This window comes from Piliocolobus tephrosceles, chromosome 7, assembly GCF_002776525.5.
Source record: "Piliocolobus tephrosceles isolate RC106 chromosome 7, ASM277652v3, whole genome shotgun sequence".
In the NCBI taxonomy this organism is placed as follows: Eukaryota; Metazoa; Chordata; class Mammalia; order Primates; family Cercopithecidae; genus Piliocolobus; species Piliocolobus tephrosceles.
The window spans coordinates 122,371,497-122,399,487 of NC_045440.1; the positions used below are offsets into that span (position 1 = coordinate 122,371,497).

The 27,991-nt window shown below is 37.9% G+C and overlaps 1 protein-coding gene across 1 annotated transcript; it reads right to left on the reverse strand.

Annotated features, from left to right (window-relative positions):
- Positions 1 to 27,778, reverse strand: TNFRSF11B (TNF receptor superfamily member 11b). Its single transcript, XM_023223113.1, has 5 exons — positions 27,370 to 27,778; positions 8,697 to 9,066; positions 4,513 to 4,704; positions 2,295 to 2,519; positions 1 to 658 (listed from the first exon to the last, which is right to left on the reverse strand). The coding sequence occupies exons 1-5, from the start codon at positions 27,478 to 27,480 to the stop codon at positions 270 to 272; spliced, it is 1,287 nt and encodes a 428-aa protein (XP_023078881.1). The 5' UTR covers positions 27,481 to 27,778; the 3' UTR covers positions 1 to 269.
- Between the last annotated feature and the right edge of the window lie 213 nt (positions 27,779 to 27,991).

The following is a 27,991-nucleotide window of genomic DNA, read 5'->3' on the forward strand; positions in this document are numbered from 1 at the left end:
TTTCCAGTTGAATTACTGCAAGCAGTAATAAGGCAAAATATAGTCAGTAGATAACGGACCAGATCTGACAGTTGGATTAACCATTTGGGGTTTATTGGAGGAGATGTTAGTTGTTTCTCCACATCATAGTTTCTTTTAAGTACCCTGTGGCAAAATTAGTCATTGTTAATGAGAAAGATATCACCGAACACCTCAAGTGCCTGAGAAACAGTTTACTCATCCATGGGATCTGGCCAATTGTGAGGAAACAGCTCAATGGCCATTTCCAGTTATAAGCAGCTTATTTTTACTGATTGGACCTGGTTCCCTATCATTTCTAAAAATAACTTCTGATACAATTTGTACATTGTGAAGCTGTGAAGGAACCGGATGGTCTTCTTCAGACTCTGAGTGACAGTTTTGGGAAAGTGGTACGTCTTCGAGTGCTTTAGTGCGTGCATTAGGCCCTTCAAGGTGTCTTGGTCGCCGTTTTTTATTCTCCACAAGCTGAGCAGCTTCAGGATCTGGTCACTGGGTTTGCATGCCTTTGTTGTTTTTTCGATGTCTTCTGCTCCCACTTTTTTTCCAGGTAAGCTTTCCATCAAGCTACGAAGCTGCTCGAAGGTGAGGTTAGCATGTCCAATGTGCCGCTGCACACTGTTTTCACAGAGGTCAATATCTGCATAAGGCAAAAGCCCAAAGAAGTATTCACATCATTTATATTCATCCAATGCCATCATAAAACCAGCCTGAGGCAAAAGGTTCTCACAGAATTTCATAATTATATTTTAATAACCTTTTCTCTTTTTTGAGAGGGGGTTAAGTGATACCATTTATTTCTAAGAACTGAGATAAATATTTTTTGTTATAATAGGATAATATGCTATATATTCTTGGCATCCAACGAAACTTTGGAAGAAGCCCCTGAGTTTGAAAATTAACAGTAGAAAATAAGATACATCACTCTCAGTTTTCTAAGAAGAAGTTTGAGAAATTAAAACCATAACATTTCAGAAAAAAAGGAAAGTATTCAAGTTAGCTACTTCGTAATATAAAGTTTCATTCGTAGGTGCTAGTTGATAAGTTCATTGCTCTAACTAGTCTTTAAAGAATACACATGGCACCAGAGGACTACCTCCATGAGGAGGATATCTGAAAACCCAAAGACATGAGGGCAAGGAACTAAAGAAGACACACAGCCTAGAGAATATTTCAGTAATAAGCTAGGGTACAAACCTAAGAGGGAGGAACTAACATTTCTATTAATGACGTGAGTCATTTAGTATCTATGAGCCCTAAGGCAAATCAGTTCATCTTTCTGTGTTAAAATGTCCTCATTTATATAATAGGGAATTTGGTCGCTTCCAATTCTAACAGTCTCTGATTTTCTCTTTTCTTTTGGCTTCAGGGCTAATTATACGTTCAAAGAATACTTTTGGTTTGCCTAAAACAGAATAAAAATTTACTCTTTGCATAAACAAAAGCATTCAGCTCTCAAAGATGTTGGTCTCCTGAAATCTGTTACCTCGGTTTCAGACACTTGAAGTTTTTTAGGGTAGTGCAAGACTATACAGTCACTTAACTACCGGTGAGGACCAGAATGAATTTCTCATTGACCCTGTCTGCATTATGGAAACCCTCCCTCCTTTTTCTTCTAGCATGTCCTCCCAGTGCTTACTGAAGTTAGAACTCTTTCCATCATGTGTCCTAAAACTTACAGTCCACACTGGATGAAACTGCTTTTCTTCAGATTCTTTCCCACTTCTCTCCCTATCTCTCTTTATTTCTCTCTCTCACCATTTCTAAAGGAGAATCTTTATATAAACCTATAAAATGTGAGAATGTTTTGCTTTAACTAGCTTTTTCCTACAAGAGTCTCATTTTTCAGAATTTATCTCATTAATTCTCATAACATATGCTATTAAAATAATTTTAATACAGGCCATATCATGAGGATTAATAAGAGGATATTTGCAAGCTACCTAGAGCCTACCTGGAGAAAATTACCAAGTAAATATGACAGAGCTTCTTGGTAGAGATGCAATGTAAGATTCAAAGTTGTTATAGAACTTCTCCTTGGTAGTCTAGAAGGACGGCTTACAGAAGAGTTAAGGGATCTGAAAGCAGATTCCCTGAGATAGAGTCCTGCCTTCAAATGCATTTCTCTTCTCTTAGAGTGTTCAACATACTTTACAAGGAAACTGAGGAGCCAGGGGTGAGAACAAAACCTTGTATAACTATTTTTGGAATCACATCTACATTATCAGTTGGTGGAAACTTTTTCAGATTGATCTTTTTATTTTAGATTATCATACCTTGGATGATCTTCTTGACTATATCTTGGTCTTTGTTTTGATGTTTCCATAACTTCAGCAGCTGGAAAGTCTGTTCCTGTGAGCTGTGTCGCCGTTTTATCCTCTCTACACTCTCTGCATTTACTTTGGTGCCAGGCAAATTGTCTACCAAGACACTAAGCCAGTTAGGTGTAAACTTTGTAGGAACAGCAAACCTGAAGAATGCCTCCTCACACAGGGTAACATCTAAAGAAAGGTTAGAAAACCAAGAAGATTTACTCAACAATTGGATTTCTGAAAGTCTATTCAATTCCAACAAAAACAAAAAACCAACACAATTGAATTTTCTAAGATAAAATATGCTAAAATGTAAAGTTTGAATAAATCAAGCTTCTGTTGGCTGGTCTTAGTGGCAGAGACCAGCTAAGCTTATGTTCCTTCTAATGTTCTTTGCTGGGCGTCGTTTTTAAGAGCAAGTTTAGTAAATGTCTAATTAGAATGACATATTGCTATAAATAAGTAACAGCCAAAAATTCTTATAAAGAATACAAATATTAACATTCTGTTAAAGGTTTACCTACTACCCACAGGGAACTTCACAATTAATGTCAAAACAAATATTATCACTGACTTAAAGGGATTTGAACAGTAATTTGGAATAGTATGTTATTTTATGCCCACATCTAGACATATAGTTTACATTTGGAAATAAGGCAAGAGATAGATACAGATATATAAGGAGACATTACATAGGAAAATAACCAAACATAAAACTATGTTATTTACATAGGCATTACAAAAGCCAGAGCATCTGGGTAGAGTAAGTATATCCCAGAAAACGGGAGTAATGGGGGTTTGTTTTTGGATTCATCAGACCTGGCTTTGAATACTAGTTCTGCCGTTCCACTACCTATATTCATCTGAAGCAACGTCCACGGTGTTTTTGTAAATATTAAAGCCTCTATAGCACAGTACCACATAGTAAGTGTGCAATACATTAAAAAAGTAAAATTAAAAATGAATTAGAGAATGTTAAAATTTGATCACTCCTTTTAATACCCCTTCCTTCATTTTTTTTTTTTAAGATAAGAAAACAGGCTAAATGGCTTGTGTATGATTTCAATTACACAATGAAAAAATGTTGGAACTAGGTTAGAATCTCATATATGTATCAATTCACTTTCCTATGCTTCATAAACTTCTTTGTAGTACAAAAATCTGTTTGGGGAGAGTCAAGCTGGTTTATACCATTGCTTAATTAAACACAAAAAAGCAAATAATCTTTAGTGTGATGCGTCTTTGAGTGAAGGTCTGAGATTAGTCTAGCAGTGGGAGTGACAAGGTGAACGCACACACTAGCCTGAAGAATTGTCATCACTACCGTGGAATGCATTCAAATAACCTGAGCTTAATGCTAGTGACCTGTACCCAGTGAAGAGCTTAACACGACCAGAGTATCTTGGAACTTCCATGCAATTGATATACTAATATCGTAGGTAACAAAGCCAAGTACACATTTCTAATTTGTCTTGTTTTTTTTTTTTTTGAGATGAAATCTCACTCTGTTGCCCAGACTGGAGTGCAATGGCACAATCTCAGCTCACTGCAACCTCCGCCTCCTGGGTTCAAGCGATCCTACTGCCTCAGCCCCAAGTAGCTGGTACTACAGGTGCCTGCCATCATGCCCAGCTAATTTTTGTATTTTTAGTAGAAATGGGGTTTTACCATGTTGGTCAGGCTGGTCTTGAACTCCTGACCTCAAGTGATCTGCCCACCTTGGCCCCTAAAAGTGTTGAGATTACAGGCATGAGCCACCACGCCTGGCCTGATTTGTCATCATTTTTATATCACTTTGCTTCTTAGTTGCCAATTTATACTTTAGCTAATAATACAGACATTCTTGAAAGTAATAACATATAACTTGAATTCTACAATTTGGACTCTCCTAATTCCATCTCAGTGGCAAACGTGACACTGCCCGTGGCTCATGGGTAAGATTTGATTTCAGTGTGAAAGGAGAGAAAGTCAAGCTTTGAGGTATTATCTGTGAGAAGATGACTTTTTGAGAGATTCTGATTTGTAGCTTTAGCAGTGATCCATCAAGAATAGCCTTAGCTGGTTAAGGTTCAAGAAAGGGAAAATGTGAGTTTGACTAAGAATGTGGCCGGAGGCCTTGTGTTCAATTCAGAGAGAGATGATATACAAAATCGTACTAAGACATATTTTGGAATGTAATTACCTATTCCACACTTTTGAGTTGATTCACTGTTTCCAGAACATATATTGTCGTGTGTTGCATTTCCTTTCTGAGTTAGCAGGAGACCAAAGACACTGCAATTTGTGTGTTTTCTACAGGGTGCTTTAGATGACGTCTCATTTGAGAAGAATCCATCTGGACATCTTTTGCAAACTGTATTTCGCTCTGGGGTTCCTACAGAAAATACCAAGCAATTTAGTACCTTCCCCTCAAATCCTTCCCCAGCAGATGCCCTCTTTAACACAGTTTTGGAAAGACTTTTCACTTGGTTTCTACTGCTACTATTATGTTGCACAAAACTCTAGGCATTTTCATTTTTCACTTCATTAGACAGAGAACAAAACTTCCACTGTCATCCCCTTTGGCAGTTTCTTCTCCTTGTAATACAAATGCAAGTCGGTTTTCTCGTTACCTACAAAACACTCATGAAATGTTAGAGGAAAGGAAAGAAGGGTAGGGTGTTCATTAGTCCAGCCTCTGCTGAGTGGCAGTAAGGGCTTGTTGTCAGCCATATTATTCATACAATTATTCCTAGAAAATCATCAAGATAACTGCTGTGTGTCTGCTGTAACATCATTCTTCGAAATTAGTACCCATTGAATGCTGCATCATTAAATTCCAATCAGTTCCTACTGAAGTTCTTTCTTTCCTGAATCCTAATTGTGAACCAACTCATAAGTATGCTAACCTTGAGAAGTAAAAATTTACAACATTATAATAAACTTTTGAAGGTGGCAATAAAGTTGGCCGCTGACTCAAAAGCGTAAGCCTGCAGTTAAGTTACATAGTAAATGGAAGATCATATACTATTTGCTTAAACTGTTTGAAAGAGCAGAGTCGTTAAAACTTCAGGAAGGGTGACTGCAAGGGCATTTTACTTCATGATGGAAAGATATTTGATAAATTTGAAGAAATCATTGGCAGAAAAACTTGAACCAGTCAACAACTAAAGATGCTATTAAAAATAAATACCTTCAAGCACTTGAGTCTATTACACATGGCTAGATCATACATTCCAGTGTATCTGAACATGAAAATATCTCCATCTAGTGTAAGCTAGTTGAACAGATTTAGACTTCAATATTCAAATATAGATTTTACAGGCCAATTCTGGCTTATGCAAGATAACAAATATGAAAGAGACAAATCAAAGCTACAGAAAGTTATTAAACTTCATTTATAAAAAATGTCAACCTCCTACCTCATTGTATCTTTTACCAAAACCAGAAAATAAAAAGGGGGAAAATGGATTGGTTCTAGTTTCATCTCCTGTCTCTTTCCTTTCTGCATGATTCATTGACCTGTAAAAATGACAAAGGGCTGGCAGGAAAAAAGAACAGGAGGGGAAACCACAGCCTAAAACCTTCACATATTAAATGTTATTTCCAGCGTTACACTGACATTATCTTAGGAACCACCTTACAAAGCAAAGAGAGGTTTTTTGTTTGTGTGTTTGTTTTTAGTACTTTCCTGCTACATCCTACTCCTTAAATGGGATCCAACTCTACACCGAATTCTACCATATCATAAGCAGAGGTATTTGGGCAGGGATTCCATGGTGTTCTTTCATTGTTAATTTACTGGAAATAAGTGACTTGAACACCGGGACCCTGGTCTCCCTTTGTTGACTGTCATATGTTCTGCATGAAGAAGAATCTTTTTTGGGGGGAAAAGGAGGGGGGACCGCAGTGGGGACAGAGTTTCATCTCTGTCACCCAGACTAGAGTGTAGTAGTGGGATCTCAGCTCATGACAACCTCCGCCCCCAGGGTTCTAAGCAATTCTCCTGTCTCAGCCTCCTGAATAGCTAGGATTATAGGCGTGCACCACCACGCCCAGCTAATTTTTGTATTTTTAGCAGAGAGAGGGTTTCATCATGTTGGTCAGGCTGGTCTTGAACTCCTGAGCTCAGGTGATCCGCCCGCCTTGGCCTCTCAAAGTGTTTAGATTACAGGTGTGAGCCACTGTGCCAAGCCTAAGAATCTTGTCATTCTTCAGATACATACCTGTCATGCATCCTAATGGAAAGTTCATATGTGTCAGAGATTTCTTTTAGGTAAGTTAGCTTTTAAAGTTATTTAACAAAAAGAATCTAAGAATGACAGAACTAATGTTTCATAATATATTCAGAAGCTTTATCTAATGACCTTCCTGAACATGACTTCCCTCTTTATAACTGATGGTACTTTTTATGAAAAAGATCTATCCATCTAAGCAATGATTTAACCTTATTACTATTAGTGGAAATATAAAAATTATAACCTGGCAGGCAAAATGTGAAATTATAATGATGGGAAATTTGGCTTTACAGTTGAGAATTCACCATGGTTGCTATAAGTAATTCCACAGGAATTAACAGAATGAAGTAAATAAAATATGGAGAGGAGACAATCTGATTTCAAAACAGCAACAGCAACAACAAAACGGTTATTAAATACTTTTTAGAGTAACACCGCATAGTCTTTCCTTCTCTTTGGGCTGGAAACCTCTTATTTCCCAAGAGGAACCACTGTGTGGGATTTTAGGGAGGGAGAGGTAAATAAATCCCACTGTGGTGCCAGTGTACATAGAGTAAAATGTGTACTTTTGTTCTGAGTCTTCTGGCTGCCTGCTTGCTTTATTCTACAAACAGATTTTCATACTTATTTAAGAAAGATCCTTGTTATTTCCATTATTTTTCAAAATTTTCTAGTTTCCAAGCTGCATAGCCCACATTTAATTTTTCTACATATGCAACTTACTGAATGAATTACATGGATTTGCGTTTATCGGATGGGATTCCACACCCCCACAACACACACACGATTTAGCTTAGCTTTTGAGTCCCAAAGTACCATCCAATAAAAAGTAGGAAATAACACCAATTCTCCCTCAAATACTCATACCAAGAGAAATTTTAAGAGACTGATGCAATTTGCATCTTCTGTGATTAATTTTATAAGATTCACTATTTGAAAAACTGAATAGATTTTGATTTTTGAATATATTTCATTTGTATGCCTTTAAACCTAAAATATTGGTCATCTAATAATTTAGACTTTGTATATGACAAGTTTTGAGAGTTAAAATAGTTACAAATACTTAGCATTGATGACTCTGTGCTCAACCGGGAGCGATTTTGCCACCTGACGACATTTGACAATGTCTGAAGACATTTTTGGTTGTTGCATGGGGGAACGACAGCTGTTATTGGTATCTAGTGGCTAGAGTCCAGGGATGCTGCTAAAATTCTACAATGCACAGGACAGCTATCCACAAAAGGGAGCCCAGCCCAGGAATCCAGATATTTCTTAAAATATCAGTAGGGCTGAAGTTGAGAAACACTGCTTCAAATTGAGTCATCAGAATCTATACTGATTACTTCCTCCATCTAAGTAAGTGGATACTCTTAATTTTCTCAAGCTATGAAAAGTTACAGACTGCACTGAAGCTTCACAAATGTGGTAGAAAAAAATGTGGGTTACTGGTTTAAAAGATTCAATACACATGAGCCCTACCCTATGCTGTTCAAGATGCAAAAGAGAAAGCATTTTGTTTATAGACAAGTGCTTGCTCCTGGCTTGACAATCTGTTTTGTCTAAGATAAAGAATAAGCTCATTGAAGAGATGCTGCTATAGTCTTTATCCTCCCAGACACTAAGCTCCCATGCTAAAGGAAGAACTAGCCTTGTTTTTAATAATGAAATGCAATTCCCCTCACCATTCTCATTTTTTACATAATTAATTATAACTGCTTATTGTTAGCACTCCAGAGTCTCATTAATATCAGCATAATTACTCTCTTGGTATAAATTAACATTTCTGATGTTTGTCAAAAAGCACTGCAGTTTGAAGGTGTCCATGCTGAAGTGAAACACAGAGATCAGACTATCAGGAGTGCAACTCGAGTTGGTTTCTTCAAAAAACAAACAATCCATCATGCATCTCATGAGAGAACAATTTGCTGCATTTGAGATTTGTCACTAAATTGCCCTGTAGTGGCAAAGTATTCCTCTGAGCAATGGTCCTTTGGAAGCACTCCAGACATATAGTACCTACCTGGCAGATTCCATTACCTTTGCAATTTGCTATCCTAGAATGTCATCAGAAGAAAAGTGTTCTCCTAAACTGTCACAATTATCTGACTTTGCACGATCCTAATTAATTTTGCTGCACATTGACACGTACCAGCTTGCACCACTCCAAATCCAGGAGGGCAGCTCCTATGTTTCAAGCAGAACTCTATCTCAAGGTAGCGCCCTTCCTTGCATTCGCACACACGGTTGTGGGTGCGATTGCACTCCTGCTTGATGTACTGCAGCTCCTTGCACACGGGGCTGCAGTATAGACACTCATCACTGGTGTGCCAGCTGTCTGTGTAGTAGTGGTCAGGGCAAGGGGTGCACACGGTCTTCCACTTCGCTGTACAGTGTTGTTTTAGGTAGGTACCAGGAGGACATTTGTCACACAATAGCTGATGAGAAGTTTCTTGGTCATAATGAAGGTACTTTGGAGGAAATGTTTCCTGGGTGGTCCACTTAATGGAGATGTCCAGAAACTAGAAGGAGAAAGGAACACAGTGGCATCTTAGCATGAAAATAGGGTTGTTCTTATGTGCAATAGTATCATTTAACTCAAAAAGTCCTGTATTACCTTAAGCCTAATGAGATTTACCACAAAGTAAGCTTAGAAGCCATAATTTTTGCCTCCAGGAGCTTAATCTCAAAGACCAGGAATGCAGATAGCAGTGCTATCTGCTGGATTTTACATATTAAGTAAAATCCAGGCTCAAAGACGACTGGAGTAGAAAGCCCGTCAAAATAGAACTATAACACTTAGATGCACTGCTGAATTACCATGTGACCCGAAAGATACTGTCTTCTTGGGTTTCAAGATTATCTCTAGGTGAGTGAGTTGGATTAACTGGTTGTTCTCAGAACAGCTACACCAAAATCACCTGTTAAAAATGTAGATTCCTGGGGTTCATATCCTTAAGTATTCCTATTCCACTGATGTGGGATTGGGCCTGGGGATTTAAAACACCTGCAGTGCTTCTGACGCCTAGGATGCACACTAAAAATTTATCTTTTCATTTATTCATTTGACAGATAATTACTGAGTCCTTAGTATGTGCCAGGCTTTGTTCTGGGCACTTGGGATACAACTCTGAATAAAAGAATCAAGAAATCCTGACCTTATGGAGTTAATCCAATTAGAGGAGTAAAAATAATACATTATACTAAATTATGCAAGTATTGTTTTAAAAAAAAGGAGAGAGAGTAGGTAAAGAAGCCTGGAAACATGGAGGGGGAAACAGGGAGATTAACATTTCTAAGTAGGGTGTTCATATTGGGGAATAAAGGATACCTCTTTCGGTTTTCCTATTCTAAGACTTTTTGATTCCAAGAAAATACTGAAGAGTTGGTGATATGTGAAGGTACATGATTACAACAGTCATTCCTATCATCATTCATGCAACAGATATATGTTGAATGCCTTCCAGGTGTCAAGCACCAAGAATATGCTGGTGAGTCAGACATGACCCCTGTTCCCATAAACTTGCAATTCATGGAAAAGTTTCCTCGAATGTAAGGTTGATATTTTCTCTAAACATCATATTGATCAGCAGTCTTGACTCTCATAGGTGAATGACATCTAAGAAAATATTAAGTAAATTAAACGACCACATCTCTTCAGGTGTACTGGGATAAATTTCAGGGAGCAGGCAGGGTTCAGAAGTTTCCACACATAATGGCAGGAAGAGGCCTGTGCAGTAGGGGAAAGAGGATTTCATGGACAAGTGTGCCACTTGGAAGGACAGTTTCAACTGGGTATTCTATCTTGTATTTAGATCCCCAAAGGTCTTCCAGGGAGCAGTGAAGTAGTTCTTCACACTAATTACAGGAATCACACGCTCAGAAGAAACTGTGTTATTTGTGTGTAGGGGGTGGTTTGTTTGTTTTTGGTACCGGGATCAACACTGACTATTTTCAGGCTTTGGGGAGGTGGTAAACCAAACAATAATTTTTTCCAAACTCTCTTTGCAGAATTCAGGAAATCTCACAGGAACCCCCTGACCTGGAAAAAGCATACCAAGCTGGGGAAACAGCACACCCTTTTGAATTAGGGGTGGCAAAGATAAAGAATGGCCCTTTTCATAAGCATTTGAACATTTTAACTAAAGTAACTTCATTCACTTCTTATGAAAACATGGCAAGCGTTTGGGCTGATTTGACCTAATAAGAGTCGATAAACCAGAAGAGAAGAATGAAACATCTCATCCAGAGTCATTGACCTCTTCACAGAGACCATTTTCAAAGAGAGGGAGTGCTATAATGTAAGGAACTCCCAACCAACAATAAGCAAAATTCAGTGCAAGCTCAGAGGTGCTTCAGTGGTCTTTTCTGGACACTCCCTTGACCTAAGAGTTTCTAGTGAAAGCATCTTCTTGAATTTTCCTGGGGCTTTTAATTGTCTCAGGTGGAGTGGGTTGACACTAAATTAAAGAAATAGACCAGTAGTGAGTGGCAGCTCTGGTTTGTTCTGAATCTTTCAGAAATAGATGGAACCTATTTCTTCATTCAACACACACTCATTGAGCATTCACTATGTACCAGGCATCATGGAGGGAACTTAGCATGTGGTAAGAATAAAACACAAATGGTCCTTGCCTTCAAGTTCACAGTTGAGTGAGCATGCAGACAATAATAAGAAATAATTATGGCAAATAATTGCAAATGATCAAAGTAATGCAAGAAAGCAAGATGACATGTCTGACTTTCTTGCTAGTTTGTCATTTGAATATATACTGGGACATCTTTCAGGGCTCCTATGATATAATTAATCCTCCTATAATATATAGAAGAATTATATATGATATATAATTCAGAGCTCCTATAGTATAAACAATTCTCAATAATATAAAATGAGATTTCCTGATTCAACTTGCAAAAACTTGTGAAAGTAATGAGAAATACTATTTTCTCTTGCTGTTCACATTCAGTTTCCTGGAAAGCCACTTTTGAGAGTTGTGTTTGCTTTCAAGAGTCCTGGCATAGAGATCCGGAGGGTTTCCTTTATCTTGAGTGCCACTGCTAAGTGAGTCACATCCTGGTAGGTAGGAGTCCTGAAGTTTTCCCCAGCAGAACTTCTCACTGGTTTCCCGTTCCCATTTCAACATGGTTCAGGTGTGCCCATTTGTTCATCAACACAGGACTCTCCTTCCTTGCCAAAAAATGAGAACAGGATGGGAAAACTCCACAGATGGTGCTTGTGATCTTCATTACAAGAAGCCATATAAATACAGATATGACCAAGAACACTGATGCAATTTATATTTTTCTAGATATTTGGACATGATATTGTTGGTTTCCAAAAACCATATTTCAGAAATTTGTTGCTCTTTCTTAAAGATACAGGGAGGTTGAGGTAAAGGGAACCCACAGAGAAAATGAAGAAATAAGGTCAACTTAAGAATTAGAGAGTATGTTAATGAAGGTAATGTCTCTAAGGCTATCACATGGAATAATCATACACATTTTTAAAACTCGGAAAGCCTTGAGAAATTACAAACTTGTTTTCAGCAAGGTCAATTGGGCCTCTGTGTTTTAGTTGAAGATTTTTCCACTTTGGTAAAAAGACAGGCTCTGTGTGGCCAAAATTGGATGTTTAGGTCTCAATCTTTGGTTAGCCCCAATTCCCACACAGAATTTCTGGACTCAGTTACTGGACAGAGAATGGGCAAGATTAATAGAGCTCTTCATCTCAGTCCTTTCTCTCGGTTTCTTCTGCTTATTTCCTGGAAAAGCAATGAAAATATGCCACAGGACAGATCACCTTAACATTGGATACAGCCCCTTTGCCACTTGATAATATTTAAAACCTAATAAGACCTTAAAAATTCATTTCTGTGTAAAATGCAGACCCCTGGTGAGCATCTGCCCAAGCTGGGACACATGCATAGGAGTGTCTGCCGAAGCATGAGGTGCTGTCTATAGAAGAAGCTACTCCGAGATGGCGCCACTGCACTCCAGCCTGGCGACAGAGTGAGACTCTGTCTCAAAACAAAAACAAAACAAAACAAAAGGCTACTCTATTTTTTTGTCTTTTATGCTTGACTTTTAAAAAAGAAATGTTTTTTTTCTGTGTTCTTTCTTTCATCCTTCTCCCATTCCCTGGCTACCCATCCTTTGGTATAGACCACTTATGCTTGAAGAGAACCTGAAAGTCTTCTAATCTAGTGCTTCTCATCAGTCCAGAATTTCTTCCTGAAGCCTCCATTCCTTTTTTTCAAAGGACAGTTAAGGTTCCATCTCAGCTAACTTTGCCCCTCTCCTTGCCTTCCATTTTTAATGTTGAGCAATGTTAAAGAATTTTCCATTTTAAGCTTAAGCATCTTTTCTCATATATCAAATGCTAGCAGACCGTGGTAGTGGGTAAGATGGTGGGTGAATTGAATTAGCTGTTCTCTAATGCCTTTTCTAGCTCTATCATTGTATTATCCTTTGGTTTCATAGTTTAATTACCCAGTAAACTTGGAAAAAATGTCTTGCTCTAATCCCCTTCATGCTTCTTGTTCCACCTTGTTTTATTTGTGAAATCCCTCTTCATTGCAGAACTCTTTACCTTCTGAACTCTTTAACGCCCCTTCTCAGATTCCCCCATGCCTTCCATTCCCCTTTTAAAATCACCAGATTTCCCAGCTTATCAGTTATGCCTTTCCTCTAGCAAGCCAGCTCATGTTTGATCCTGCCAGTGGAGTTGTATGCTTAACAAAAGTCAGTTCTGAATCTGTTTATGCTACTTGTAACTATAATTAGGAAATTCAATTAAATATTATGTAAACCAACAAACATGAGTGTGAAAAACATTTTTCTATGAAAAGTAAATGGAATGCTTTGGAATGACTTGAGAAAAATGAAGCCTTTCCCTTACCCTCAAAATAAAACACACAAAAAACAACCTACTACAGAATTTGGAATAGGTGAGATAACTGTTAAGACAGGGAAAACACCTAGAAGGATCATTTAATCAATTAGTTTCATAAATAGCTTTAAGTTCCAAAGCTGAATGAATGGGTAATACTTACAGAAGGGGGTTTTGTAAGAAAGGCAGCATGAGACTTAGCAAACACCGTCTCTAAGAAGGAGGTTAGTTGTATCTCAAAATACAGAGGAATGAATGTTTACTTAAATGTTTTAAGTCAAAATAAAATATTTACGATATATGTATATAATTTTTATTAAATGCTCTGATTTTGCAATTAATCATTCAGCTGTTGGTCGCAAATATACAAATTTCTAATGATAATTTCCCATATTTAAGAAGTAGGAAAGTATCATAATGGTATATGCAAGAAGAAAAAAATAAGTATTTTGAACATGGAATTTTATTTTGTCTATGTCAATTTTATTTTATTTTTATTGAGATGGAGTCTCGCTATGTTGCCCAGGCTGGTCTTGAACTCCTGGGCTCAAGCAATCTGCCTGCTTCAGCCTTCCAAAGTGCTGAGATTATAGGTGTGAGCCACTATGGGTGGCCTGTTTTGTCTGTTTCATTCAAGCATACATGTATTAAAGCGACTCTGTGCCAGACAGTGGAAGAATAAACAATGTATATAATATTTTGGTTTGCACCTACTTAGAATGTTTAATCATTGTTGTTATCATTAAGTCTTCACCAACTATAAAAATGAGTCAGGGTAATTAACTTGTTTCACATCATAGTAATTAGTGCAGGCAGAATTCAAACTTGGAGCATGTGTCATATAAAATGAATTTTTTGGTCAAATCCTTTAACATTTACCAAATGCTTTCCCTTACACTATTTCCTTCATACATAGTCCAAAAGTAAGCCCTGAAGTGCTTAGTTTTCATTCAGTCTCAAGGGCATAGAGTTAGAAGATCACCAATGTTAGGAGATCAATCACAACCTTCCTGAAGTCCAGATAAACCGACCTTGACTTTTCTTTGTGCTAAGACTAGCTCTTGTCCAAAGCTACTGAGTTGAAAATTTCTCAGATCACAATTGATTTGACTAGAGAATTCTACTGGTGTATGCGTCTTCCTAAAGAAACAAAAGAATACACTTGGTCCAGCAAGTTTATTTTTGCATTATGCAATGTAGCCAGTCCCATACTACTGGGCTTGCTCTCTGTATGCAGAACCATGAGTGACACAGTGGGTTTCCATTTAGGGAAATTCATTAAAAGAAGCCCACACAAAGTCTGAAATAACCAGTTGGTTTGGGAGTTCCTTTTGTGATCCCTCGTCATGATCTTTGCCACAAAGAACTATTTGAGGACTACCCAGAGTTAGCTAAACTTCTGGTCAGTTTGAAAACCATGTCAGTTTACAGTTCATCTTAGCCAAGAAAGGAAACATCCAGGATGTATACTATGGTGAATTTACTAAAGATCTCTTGTAGTATAAGTCATGAAAGTTATCAAAAACCATCTTCCTGTGAATGTCAGTTTATTTGATTTTTATAGTCTTATATTATACCTCCTCTCCCCTTTTCCTCCATTCCTCAAATAATTCATTTATTCATTCAACAAGCACTTACTGAAACAATTGCTGTTCTGAGAATATGGCTAAGTGGAGTTGAATAAGTTAATGTTAGCATGCATCCAAAAGCCCATTCTGATGTAAAATACTTACAAATCACTGCAAAACAATTGGAGGAATAAAAGGGGAGAAAGAAGAGCAAGAAAAGACTCAATAGAGAAAGAGTTTGGAAACTGTAAGGGGTACTGGTAATGGAGAAGGAGAGGAAGGAATAGGTATGACATGTTGGCTGGTCGCATTGGGAGGGGGTGGTGCTAAGAAGCAATTGAAGAGCACATCCATGAATTCTAGCCAGTAGGTATGTGGTGTTGCCATTAATTACTGGCAGCAGGAAGAGCCAACAATTATGGAGAAAGAGAATGAATTTGATTTGGAACATCTTATCTGCCTTCTATAGGAGACTCAAGTGATGATGTCTGGTAGACAATTAGAAGTATGTATTGGGAACTCAGGACAGAAAAGCAGCTGAAGACACAGCTTTCATGGTTATGAGCACATAAATTGCTCTAGAAACAGAGAGACTGGAGTGACATTACCCAAGGAAATTGTGTACAAGCCAAAAAGGACAAAAGTGTTAACCCTTGAGACTTATAAACATTTGGTGAGGTAGGATGAAAAAGGGAAGGATAAAAAAAAAAAGCACAGAGAATTTTAAAAAGGGTGCTAAATCTATATACACTATGGAATACTATGCAAGCCATAAAAAAGGATAAGTTCATGTCCTTTGCAGGGACATGGATGAAGCTGGAAACCATCATTTTCAGCAAACCATCACAAGGACAGAAAACCAAACACTGCATGTTCTTACTCACAGGTGGGAATTGAACAATGAGATCACTTGGACACGGGGCGGGAAACATCACACACCAGGGCCTGTTGGGGGCTGGGGGGCTGGGGGAGGGATAGCATTAGGAGAAATAATGTAAATGAGTTGATGGGTGCAGCAAACCAACATGGCACATGCATACCTATGTAACGAACCTGCATGTTGTACACATGCACCCTAGATCTTAAAGTATTAAAGAAAAAATAAAGGTGCTAAATGGGTAAGTTCTTAAAAAGTGCACAACTTGGCAATTTGATCAATCAATTAACAAAAGCACTTTCAGCTGGGACACGTGCATTTATACTCTGCGTACCATAATTCCAAATTGAGCTCCACCACTACTTAGTAACCATGATCTCACCTCTACAATAAAAATAAGCCTTATTTTTACCTACCTCAGTACAATTGTTATATTTCAAATCAATGAAGGGACACAAACTTGGTAAGAAATATGGGTCAGACTGTCATGAGACATTATTACACATACTAATTACACAGGAGGTAGGAAGTAGAAGGCATTTCAAATCAGACTCATTTCTGGAGACATTTTGAAGGTTCTTGTTCTGTATGAAGTAATACACCTAAATTGTGCCATAAGTTCATTATCTACCCTATTCTTGTCCCCAGAAAAAAAGCACCTTGGATTTGTTGATAAAATTAGTTTCAGTATCTTCCCAATTGGCACCATTTTCTTGGTGTAAAACAAATGATTCAAGGCAGTGCCATGACTTTGTTTAGAAAACTCAGCTAGAAAATAATTTGTCTCCGTATTTCTTAAATGCTTAGCATGGTGTCTTACACATGGCAAGTATTCAATATATCTAACTTTTTTCAAATCAATAGACATATAGATTACTATGTGTCATTAGGGTCATTGGAATTATACAGATGCCAATAAATATTCACCATGTAAAGGATACATTCGCAAGGACAAGCACAAAGCCTGCAGTTTTCTCATCTATAAAATGATAGTGATGACCAAAAGTGCCTAAAGGAAGAGATTTTTTTAAAGCATCTTTCATCTCACATGGTGTTTTGTATGTACTGTTCCATTTGTTCTTAACTTCCATTTTAAAGGTAAATGTGTGAAAAGAGCAGATGACTCATGGGAGAGGTTTATCTACTGCTGCCAGTTCCCCACCTGAGAGTCTACCACTGCTCAATAGTTTTCACAATAGCCAGTTGTTTGGCCGAGGATTATGTCTCTAGGTAAGGCAGGAAGGGCAAATGAATTAAATCTGTTCATCTATACAGATCTGATTTGCTTCCAACTGCTTTCCTAGGTGAACAGGGGAAAAGAAACACAAACAATTATGATTTATTAGATGAGTCACTGGGCCAGATTCCACACGGTTTTGCTTCCCTTGAGGCTGAAAACTGTCTTCAGGTAAAATTTAACTTTCAGTGTAATTTTTATTCCCTCCAGAAGTTTCCTTTAGTTGTCTGAAGGCTTTTAAATTAATTAGCAATACCTTGTTTGTGTTTGGAATCAATCATAATTGTTAGGTTGAATTTGCTTATGATGTTTTTTCGCTTCTTCAACGGGAATGTTATAGACAATATTTGATAGATTAACAAATGAAGGCAAACAAACAAACAAAAACAACAAAAAAATCTGAGAAAAGAGAACTTGTAATGCAGGGATATGCTTAAAACTTTCCCAAGAAGATATACAGAAATCGCACATATTTTTATCTCATAGATCTTAATATTTCTTCCTTTGGGCTTCTGTTAATCATCAGATTTGAGAATTAGCATCAATTTTGTAAAGCCATTTCAACAGCAGGGATGGCTGAATTTTTCATTGTAATTATCTCATTCAGGCCCACCTGACAAGCACAAGGGTAGCACCACTACCTCAGGGTCTTCCAGCTACAATCCCTGGCATTCTGGCTCAGAACTGGAAAAATATTTTTATATGTTGATATTTTTGAGCATCAATTTTTAAGTTCCATTTTATTTCTACAGTTGCTTTTCTTTGAAGATAATGCATTGGTCACATTACCTTGTGAATCCCTTTTGGTTTTTAATGACCTATATTAAAGCCCAATCATTATATGACAATGGACAGCTGGTGAAAATTAGATATGAAAAGCCATGTGATGATGAAATGGAACAGAAACTAGAAGAAGAGATGGACTAAAACAGAGTCCAAGCTAAACCTGCAGATATTGACTGCATGTCTATGATGAGCGAAACATCATATTGGAAGCCCTGGGTGATATGGCAAATATTAATAACTTAGTATGCTGTATTATTGTATAGTGGGCTCTATATTCACATGCTATTACCATCATCCCCTGCAACAATCTCTAATGAGATATGGTTATCCCCATTTTACATATAAAGAAACCGAATCTCAAAGAAGTTGAGTGACTTTTCAAAGGTGTCAGAACTAGCACACATTCAAGCTAGGATTTAAATCCTACCCTGTCTGAACCTAAGCCTTTAACAACTGACTTTTCCCTCTGGGAACTTGCAGTTATGAAGAAGACAGACATATAAATGACCAGCTACAACACAATATTCAATATGATTTACTATCTATCCATCTACCTACCTACCTACCTATTTGACCATTCATCCATCCATCCACCCACTCACCTATTCATCCATCCACCTATCTAGTCATACTGGTGAATAAATGCTTCTCCCTTCTTCTCTTGTCCTAAAATACAGTACTTTACACAACCTCTCTGGAAGACAGTCCTATGAGATTGAGTAATCGGTTGCAATTTATACTAAGCAATAGCTTCTCAGTAATTTGCTCCCTTGTTCTCCTTCCTTTTCTACATTACTCATCATACACTTACTCCTGCTTCCCCAGGACTGCACTTTCTAAAAGGTACTCAAAGTTTTTTGTTTTACCTTCTGTTACCTAGGGAATCTGGGCTTAGACTCATGTCCACTAAGGCTAGGGCGTTTAATTGCTGAAGAAAAGAAATATGGTAAACACCTGAAGCTTGAAGAAGGAGCTGAAAAAAGGATGAGAAATATACTAAAATCACTTCACCCAAGGATTTGACCCTCATGAACCCCATCCTGGGCATTCTTAACCCCTGTGGAAAACTCTGAGTTCAGGGTATCCACAGAGGTTTTCCTCTAATTAATGGATATTTTTTAATGGACTCAGCTAATATATATACACTAGTATAGAGCAGAAAAATTTCTCAGCTGGGTAACATTAGGGAAAGTTATGTAACTTCTCTGAACCGCAATTTCCTTATCTTTGAGACAGAGATACTAATCTCTGCATCATAGGCTTTTTGTGAAAATTAAGTGAAATATGGTATATAAGGTCCAAATACAGTACCTATTCTAAAAATGATTAGTGTCTTTCTATTTTATGGCTTCCTCCTTTTGGCTTGGCTTAAATGGGTAGAAGTTGTAGATGAAGATAACTGAACTTCTACAAAGGAAGAGTCAACTGGAAGCAAGGAAAAGCAGGATCCCTGTTTGCTTACTGTCACATAATAGGGTGTTTGATTTGGAGTCTATTGTTAAGTGTCTGTTGACCTTCCCACTTTGTAGCCCAGCTAACACTTTATGTAATCTAAATTTTGAATTTTTGAATTTTCAGCAGCAGAAAGCAAAAGAGATCCTTCTTCATGAATCCTTCTAACAATAGCTTTGATGAAGAAGGGGTTGGAGAATCTAAAATCACAGATTTAGTCTTTTGGGTTATGTAAATGTTCTTTGCAGTTGCTTACCCCCCAATGGTCAGATATAACTGGGATTTGGCTACTGAATAAGTCAAGGATGATTGGATCTTATGTCAGGCCAATAAACAACTTCAACCATCTCACTGGCTTAAAAACAACAAAGGTTTATTTCTCAGACACAGTAAAGTCCCTAGTTGGTCTACTGAAGACTCTTAACATTGTCTTCTGTCCAGGACCTAGGATGATATAGCAACCAACACCTGAAATATTGCCGATTTGCTGTCAAGGAGGAAAAGGGAAAACCAAAAAACTTTGGGAGGGCTGTATACATCAACTATTAAGTGCTCTAATTTGGAAGTGACTTACATCATTTTAACTCATGAATTACTGGCCAGAACTATTCATGTTCTCCTTGACCCCATCCTTATCAGGAAACTACGATACACAATCCCACCAAGCTTCTGGAAGGCAGAAGAACCGGGAACAACTGGCAAAGAGCACTAACAAATACACCATCCTCATAAACATTGCTCATGGGGATCTATTGGCATTTATTTTAGCACAATCTAGTTGGTTTTTTTCTTCTTTTTTTTTACATTTTTACTGGATATTAAAAGGAGAGACATGAAACAGAGCGTGGGTGCAGAGGTTTCTGTCCATCAGCCTGGTATATTATTCAAGTGTAGTTGTTAATGGTCATATGCCAACATACCCATTATCATGCTTATTCTGCCTGAGGGTTTGACATTTATTCCAAAGAACGGTGTGCAGTTGTCAAGTACTTCCTTGTGAATACAAATTCAAAGAAAATTCCACTCAATGCATCTAAGGAGACTGCAAGTGACCATAATTACATCTCTTCAGTAAGTCCTGAGGGGATGTCTTGAACCTGCTTTTAACTAAATGGGATATGAAAAATACGCACATTCATAACTTCTATGCATACTGGCTAAAGACAAGAAGAATGTGTCTCAGAATGAGAAGATATTTTTTGGCTTAAAAGAATAATTTGTGACTCTAAAATATATAAGTAATACTACCTAACAGTAGGTAACATTTCAAAAGCTGCTTCATCTTGTGGTCTCACTGATTTAAATAGGATTTCTTATACATGAACCAATGGGGCAGAATAAACTTTGACAAAGGCAACAAAATAGAATATTTTAAAACACTCCTATAATGTTTTTTATAGACAAGTACATTTGATATTTGCATGTTTTGAGCAGGAGATAATGCACAATTTTGTGTGTGTGTGTGTGTGTTTAATTCAGATGGCAAAATCTTTACATCAGACCTTCCACATATCACCTATTCTAACACCTCTATTTTAGCGATGCTGGAAGTAAGACCCATAGAAGTGGTGTCACCCATTAGAGTTCAGAGACTAAATAGAACTGAGAACTTTGGAACCTGGCTTTTAACTAATTGGAATATGAAAAATACACACATTTCTGTGCATGTTGGCTAAAAGACAAGAAGAATGTGTCTCAGAATGAGAAACTCTTGCCTCTCGCCACTGCCATTGCAAAAGTATTGTCACCATGACCCACAACTGAATTGTTAAATTACATTCTTTGGTGATGGTGGTGGTGGTGAAATTGATGCAAATTGATGGTCAGGAGAATTTTTTAAGGAATAGAGTGCTGATATTCATATTTCTAAGAATAAAATAAATCATTTTTTGGAACAAGAAAGTAGTATTACATGGCAAGAGAACTTGAGGTTTCTGGATCAAAGACCAGAGAAGAAAATTGGATTTACTAAAGGCAGCCACAAAGCTTAGATGAGTCACTGTCTTGTCTTGAATCTAAATTCATCTTGACACCTATTTTCCTATTTTATTGGTGATTATTGAAGAGGTTGTTATAGAAAAGGTCCAGTCTGAATTGGAGTACAAATCTTAAAGCTATTGATTCTATTTTTAAAGAAGATTGCTTCAAGGAAATTAAATATTTTAATAAGTATTAAGACTATAAATCTAGAGAGGTGAATTTTTTAAAAAATCACAACAATAAAGTGGTAAATCAAAGCCATTATCAGCCCATTACTTTTTTTGGAAGGGCTTTAGGAATTACATTTCATTTCCTCTTGCATCCTCTATTCAGTTATGGTCTGGCTGACTCAGGTGCTTCTGAGAAATTGGGGTGAAAAAAAAAAACTACTCAAGCCCCTCGGAAAGTATGTCAACTTGTAGCTGGAAAGAACCATTTTGTCTGTAGACTGTTCTAGCCTCGGATCATTCATTTAGAGAGGCCAGGTAAATGTGAGAGAGAGTGGGTACCACTCAGTTTCTTACCTAATGTGTTGTAACACTATTCTTATCCCTTACAACTGTCTAAAATGATCCTTTTTTTAGACTTTCTATGCTAGTTACCCCAAAATATTCTGTGGTAGTGAGTTCCAAAAACTAATTACATGTCACATAAAAACACCGTCCTTGTATCTATTTCAAGTTGGCCATACCTCACTCTTTCTTCTCGCGTAGATAGTTTACGGATGTTCCTAGGATTTCCGATTCACTAGTTCCTGCTATTGTGGGTTGCTAAGTTTTATTTTGATTCTTGTTTTCTTTTCTAAACATGGCTGCTACTGCTGTTCATATTTGCATTTTGTTTACCAGACTATCAATATCAGAATTGTGCTCTGGGAGCAGCCTCACACTCTTCCGTCTTGGCATGTGAAGTCATCCTTCTCCAGGGCTCCAAAAGTCTTCTCTAGGCTGATGAGACACAATGTTTTTTAATCTCCAGCCCAGCCTTCTCCTGCACTCTGAAATATTTTATGTCTAAATGCCTACTTGACATCTCTACTGAGACATGTTATAAACATAAAATTTATCAAACCAAAAATGAACAGTTGATGTCCAAACCCACCACCATTTGTTCTCCACTCAGTAGCTGTGTATACCTGTATTCTCTATTCAGTAGATAGCACACAGTCCCAGCTGGATGGGAAGACTAGAAAACCAGTCCTGCCGGGCTTAGATTGCACTCCAAATATCAATATATGAATCTGGTTCATTTTTGTTACTTGCTTAAGAATGGGCTTTTGTGAAGGTATTGATATGAACCTTTATAGTAGGAATGTACAAATGTATTTAAAATATTGGTCAGGTGGGTAGGATGTTATGTGTATCTTTTCAAAGAGATCAAAGTCAACATTAGAAGTGAACTATCTGGCAGTAAGCTAAATTCTGTTAGAACATCCATGGAAATTGCTAGTAGATTATCCAACACCCTAGCAGATCTCTTTATAGCTCCTTTGACTCAGGAAACACACCTTAGTGTCATGCACTATGGAGACCTTGGGGCTACAAATGAACAAGATGAAAATCTGTGCTTGCAAAGAGCTCATCCTTTGCCACAGAGGTGGTGCTATCCCTTAGGAGAAGTTCTAGGAATCTGTGGGGGCATTTCTCTGGTCATAATGACTGTATGCTGCTGGACATCCTGAACAATGAAGAATAATCCCATATCCCACACACGTTCATGTCCTATTGACCCAGATATAAGTAATCTAAATAAAAAAACCTATTTATTATTATCTGAGTCTAGATCAGAACTCCATTTTATATACACACAAAGTGCTTTTTGCATGATTGTTATCCATAATTTTTCAGGAATTTAACAAGATAAAATGTGATAGAAGATTATTAAAACTTATTCTGTTTAAAACTCTAGCAACATTTGTTCACCATTTCAGAAAATCACAGTACCAAAGCCAATGCTGACCATGTTTTTGAGTCACCAATATTATACACGTTCCCCAGTCTTTATTCCTAGTGATGTGTCCATGGCAATTTTACAAAAAGATGCTAGCACATCACTACTTCTTTATGTCTTCTAGTGAAGCCTATTTTATTATAAATTACTTTCCTTTTCTTACTCTTTATAGTATAGTTATGCCAGTATATTGATTTTTAAAAATTATATGTGCAGGTAAAATATATGCACTCTGAATTTCATTTCAGGAGAGCAAGGAGGTTGTTACAAAGGATTTATTGTAAAAGTGCATGGAAGAAATCTGATATAATTGAGAACTACTGCCCTACAGGGTAAACCACACAAATATCCTGATAATTTTGGCATCTCTGCTCCATTGTAGCAACAGAAGGAGCAGCTAGGCATCATCAGTCAAGGCTTTCATGCAAACATACATTTTTGTAAGATTACTGTTTCCCTTCAAAATATTCCCCAGTCTTTTTTTTTCTTCTTCTTTTTCTTTTTTGGCTGCAAAGGAGAAACTCAAACTAAAGGAAATGTTGTTGGTTAATGAGATGCTAGAGAAAATAATGCTTTTTACAAAAAGCTTTCACACAAAGGGAACATGCCAGCAGGGGGCTGAGGGTTGCCAAGAGCAAAACCCAGCAGGCAAGTTAGTGGCTAGGAGAGCAAAAGTACCTGAGTGTGTGTTTAGTTCCCTTTGATCAACACTGCCATAGCTGTCCTTCTAGAACTAACCGGATAAACCATCTGGTGCAGAACCCTTACTTCCCCAATCAATGGAATTTGACAGCTGTAGTTTCAGCTTAAGAAGTAAAATTTGAAACTAGATTGAAATGAGAAATTGTGCTGGAGGTTGCTAGGTGACCCAGGCCAGGAACGTTGCTATGGACAGGGATCAGGACTGTTTTGGATTGAGGGTTTGTCAGATTTTCCTAGAAACTACAGGGTATTCATTCTCTTAAAACAAAACAAAAAAATACAAACAAACAAACAAACAAACAAAAAAAAAACTTAACCACTAGGGGGAGGGAGAGGAAACCAAAATAACAACTATAAAACAACAAAAAGCCCCCAAAAACATTATCCTACAGGAAAACAGACCAGACATTTTTCCTGGGAAAAAAATAAATCTACTCCCTCCCTGCCCACTTCTCCACCCCAACTCCTAGTATCATAACATTAATTCAGAACTTAGCTTTGAGAAGTTCAATGGATAGTTCTGATACTAAATGATGGGAAGTTTCAGCCATCAGTTAAAACCTAAGCCTGAGTGAAGCAGAGAAGGCCTCTGCTTTACTGCATTAAGGAACATTCCGGGAAAAACCATGTCTGTGACATTATTACTAATGACAACATCCCATTCCTACCTCCTTCTCTGCTTACCTACCAGCATATCGTCTGCTCTCAGAAAAAGAATCTAGAATTCTATTTTGCTACACAATCTTGCCTTTTCTCACTTCTTTGGTCCAGGATGCCTGATTTTAAATCTCCAACAATGAAACGTCATACCCCTCCTCCAGGATGAGAGTAGATGGCTATCTCTCCCTCCTCTGAGTATCATCAGCACTTCGTTTACATAATTCACTTGGCTCTAGATTGTCCTATAGTTAGTTATCTGTGAGCATCATGCTAGAAGCTAGTGTTGATATGAAGCAGAAACTTTACGTGGGTATCTTGGATATATGCATATCATTATTATCATTTTATAAAATACAAAACTAAAATTCAAGAAAGAAGTAACTTGGCCACAGTCATTTCTCAGGTAAGTGGTGGTACTGGTATTTCTGGTATTTGAATCTTGGTCCACATGATAACACTGCACTAGGAACTTCCCTTATAAGATGCTATAGGGCAGAATCTTTTATATTCCCAAGTCACCCATTAGTTTCTGTTTTGCAACTCTATATACACAATCACTTGCCCAATATCTGCTTTCTCCATTACACTATGGGTCCATGGTGACAGGAATAGTGTCCATCTTGCTTTTCACACTGTCCTGATGCCTAGTGCTAGTGGAATGCCCATTATAAAGAAATAAATATCTGTGGTGCTTCTAGTTCCTACAATGGCACCTTGGTTTTACAAAAGGGCATCTGGACTCTATGTGTAAATACAAAGTGTCCATTTGCAATCATTTTCAAAATAAAGTAACTCTCAGAAGCTAAAGAGGGAGCAAAATTCTTCCTATATAAAGTATTTACTGTGTTCACAACAAAAAGTCTTCTCTTCTGATAATGCTGTATCATCTAAAACTAGTATTATGTCTATCTTCCTGTACAGACCACGTATAAAAATATTTTACTATCATTTATGGATACTTCTAAGTGGAAACCTATATTATTTAGTGGAAATCCTGAAATTTAGCTCATTGCTAGTATTTTTATTATTAATTAAATCTTTGAAACAATAAAAAGGGCTAGGAAGAATAAAAGTGTTCCCATATTAACAGCAGCGTTATTTATACTAGCCCAAAACTAGGATGATTAAATCAATTGTGGTGTGTCCATACAATGGAATACTATACAGCAGTGGAAATGGACAAATTATTATATATCCTATAGTAGAGATGAATCTCACAACAAAAAGTTGAGTGAAAGAAGTCAAATGCAAAAAATTGAATAAATTCCATTTATAGAAAGTTCAAATACAAGCAAAATTCATCTATGGTGTTCCAATCAGAATACCGATTGTTCTTGCCATGGACATAGTAGTGATGGGAGTTCCTGAGGTGCTGATAATATATTTCTTAATCTGTGTGCTAGCTCACAAGTGCTCACTTAGAAAAACTGCATTAGGCACTTACGACTTGCACAACTCTCTATGTGTTATATTTCAATAAAGATTCACTTTTTTAAAAGCTCTCCATAGTATCTATAGTGATGAAGTTACACATACACACACACACACACACACACATATGTATTTTAACATACTTATGGGTAGATTCCTATCCAACTTACCTGTTCTTTAGTGTCTTTGCTATTTATTTACTTATTTATGTTTCTGTATCCTAGGAACTAAGTGGAAGACTACCTAGCCTTCTATTCATTATTTGTGGGTTGGAGGTTGAAATTCAAACATTTACTCAAACACAACCAAAACACATATGTGGCTTAAATATGGCTTTTCCTAGCCTTGCATAAATGTCTGATTCATATCTTGATGTACCCTACACTCTAGTGACATAAAGAAAATAAGTCATTGGTCGTAGAAAAACTTACATGCAAATCTTATTAACTTGATCAAAACCTAAGCTTTAAAAAAAAAAAAATCTATGTTACAGAGATTCCTTTCTTTTCCAAATAACATTTTAAAAACAATTTTTAGCCCTATTTAGGGAATTTCAATTATTTAGATATATTTTAGAACATAACATACTGCCAATATTTTCCACAGTATATTGAAGTTGAGAAGTGAAATAATTTTAACAATAAAATTTTATTAAAACATTAAATTGCACAGTTAAGTGTGTGTGTATGTGAAAGAGAGATCTTTTCTCCAAATTATTCCAAATATCCCATATTTGCATTAGAAAAATCTAATAATCTATCATGTCATATTCAATGTATCCAAATTATATTCTAATTATAATGGTTTTAAGAAGACCAACGTCTTCTTCCAACTTTGAATCTAAGGGACCACTTCTTTGCCACTAATAATAAAAGTCCAAGTTCATTAAGCAGAGATAGTATGGACTACATGAGGGCGTTAATATTCTGAGATGAAGACAAAAGCTTAAAGACTAAAAAAACCTTCAAACAAAAAGTTCTCTCTCTTTTGTTCTCTTCTCTCTCTCTCTGTCTCTCTCTCTCTCTGTGTCTCTCTCTCTCTCACTCGCTGTCTGTCTCTCTCTCTCGCTGTCTGTCTTCCATAAAGTCAGCAGGAACTTTGCAGCGTAAAAAGACACCCGAGGGGAAGCATGGCATAACTTAAAAGCGGTTTCCTGCTCCAGCCTGACCCCAAGCCTCTCCTGGGAGGGAGCGAGTGGAGCCTTCTCCCCGCCGGTCCGCTGGGAGGTTGGGAGACCAGGTGGCAGCAAACTCCCCAGGCGCCGGGCACCCGTCGGCTGGCCCAGGGACTTACCACGAGCGCGCAGCACAGCAACTTGTTCATTGTGGTCCCAGGAAACCTCAGGCGCTTGGAGGCGGCGGCTGGGCGAGCGCTCCGGTGCGTCTCCGCAGCCCGTGCGCTCATCACGTTATATATAGCGTCCCAGCAACAGGAAGTATCGCCTGCCTTTGATCAGTCATTTTTCTATCCTGGACCAAACTTTGCACCTTTCTTTTTTAGGAAGCTTGGGCGGGAGCCGTCGGGGGGTGTGCAGAAAACTCCAGTGTTAACGCTTTCAGGGCTGGGGAGGAAAGGATCCCCCAGGGAGGTGGGGCCTGAGGGGTGGGGCGGTAGTGTCTGGCCTCTGGGAGAGCAGGGGAAAAAAAAGCCACCGGGCTGAGGAACAAGGCGGCTGCTGTCTCTGCGGGGCTCTGAGGTTTCCCGGCCCCTTCCCGCCAGCGGCCAGCCTCCTGGCAGCCGGGATCAGCAGTGGGAGGGCTGGGCACACGCTGGGCAGCTGCCGTGCTTGTGTCTCCTCCACCCTGAGCGTCCGATTCAGCCAAGATCCGGACGCAGCTGGAGTGTGTCCCAGACTTTTGTCCCCTTGCTGGGCGAAAGCTGTGAATTTCCGCCGTTCCCGGCTGCCTGACCCCTT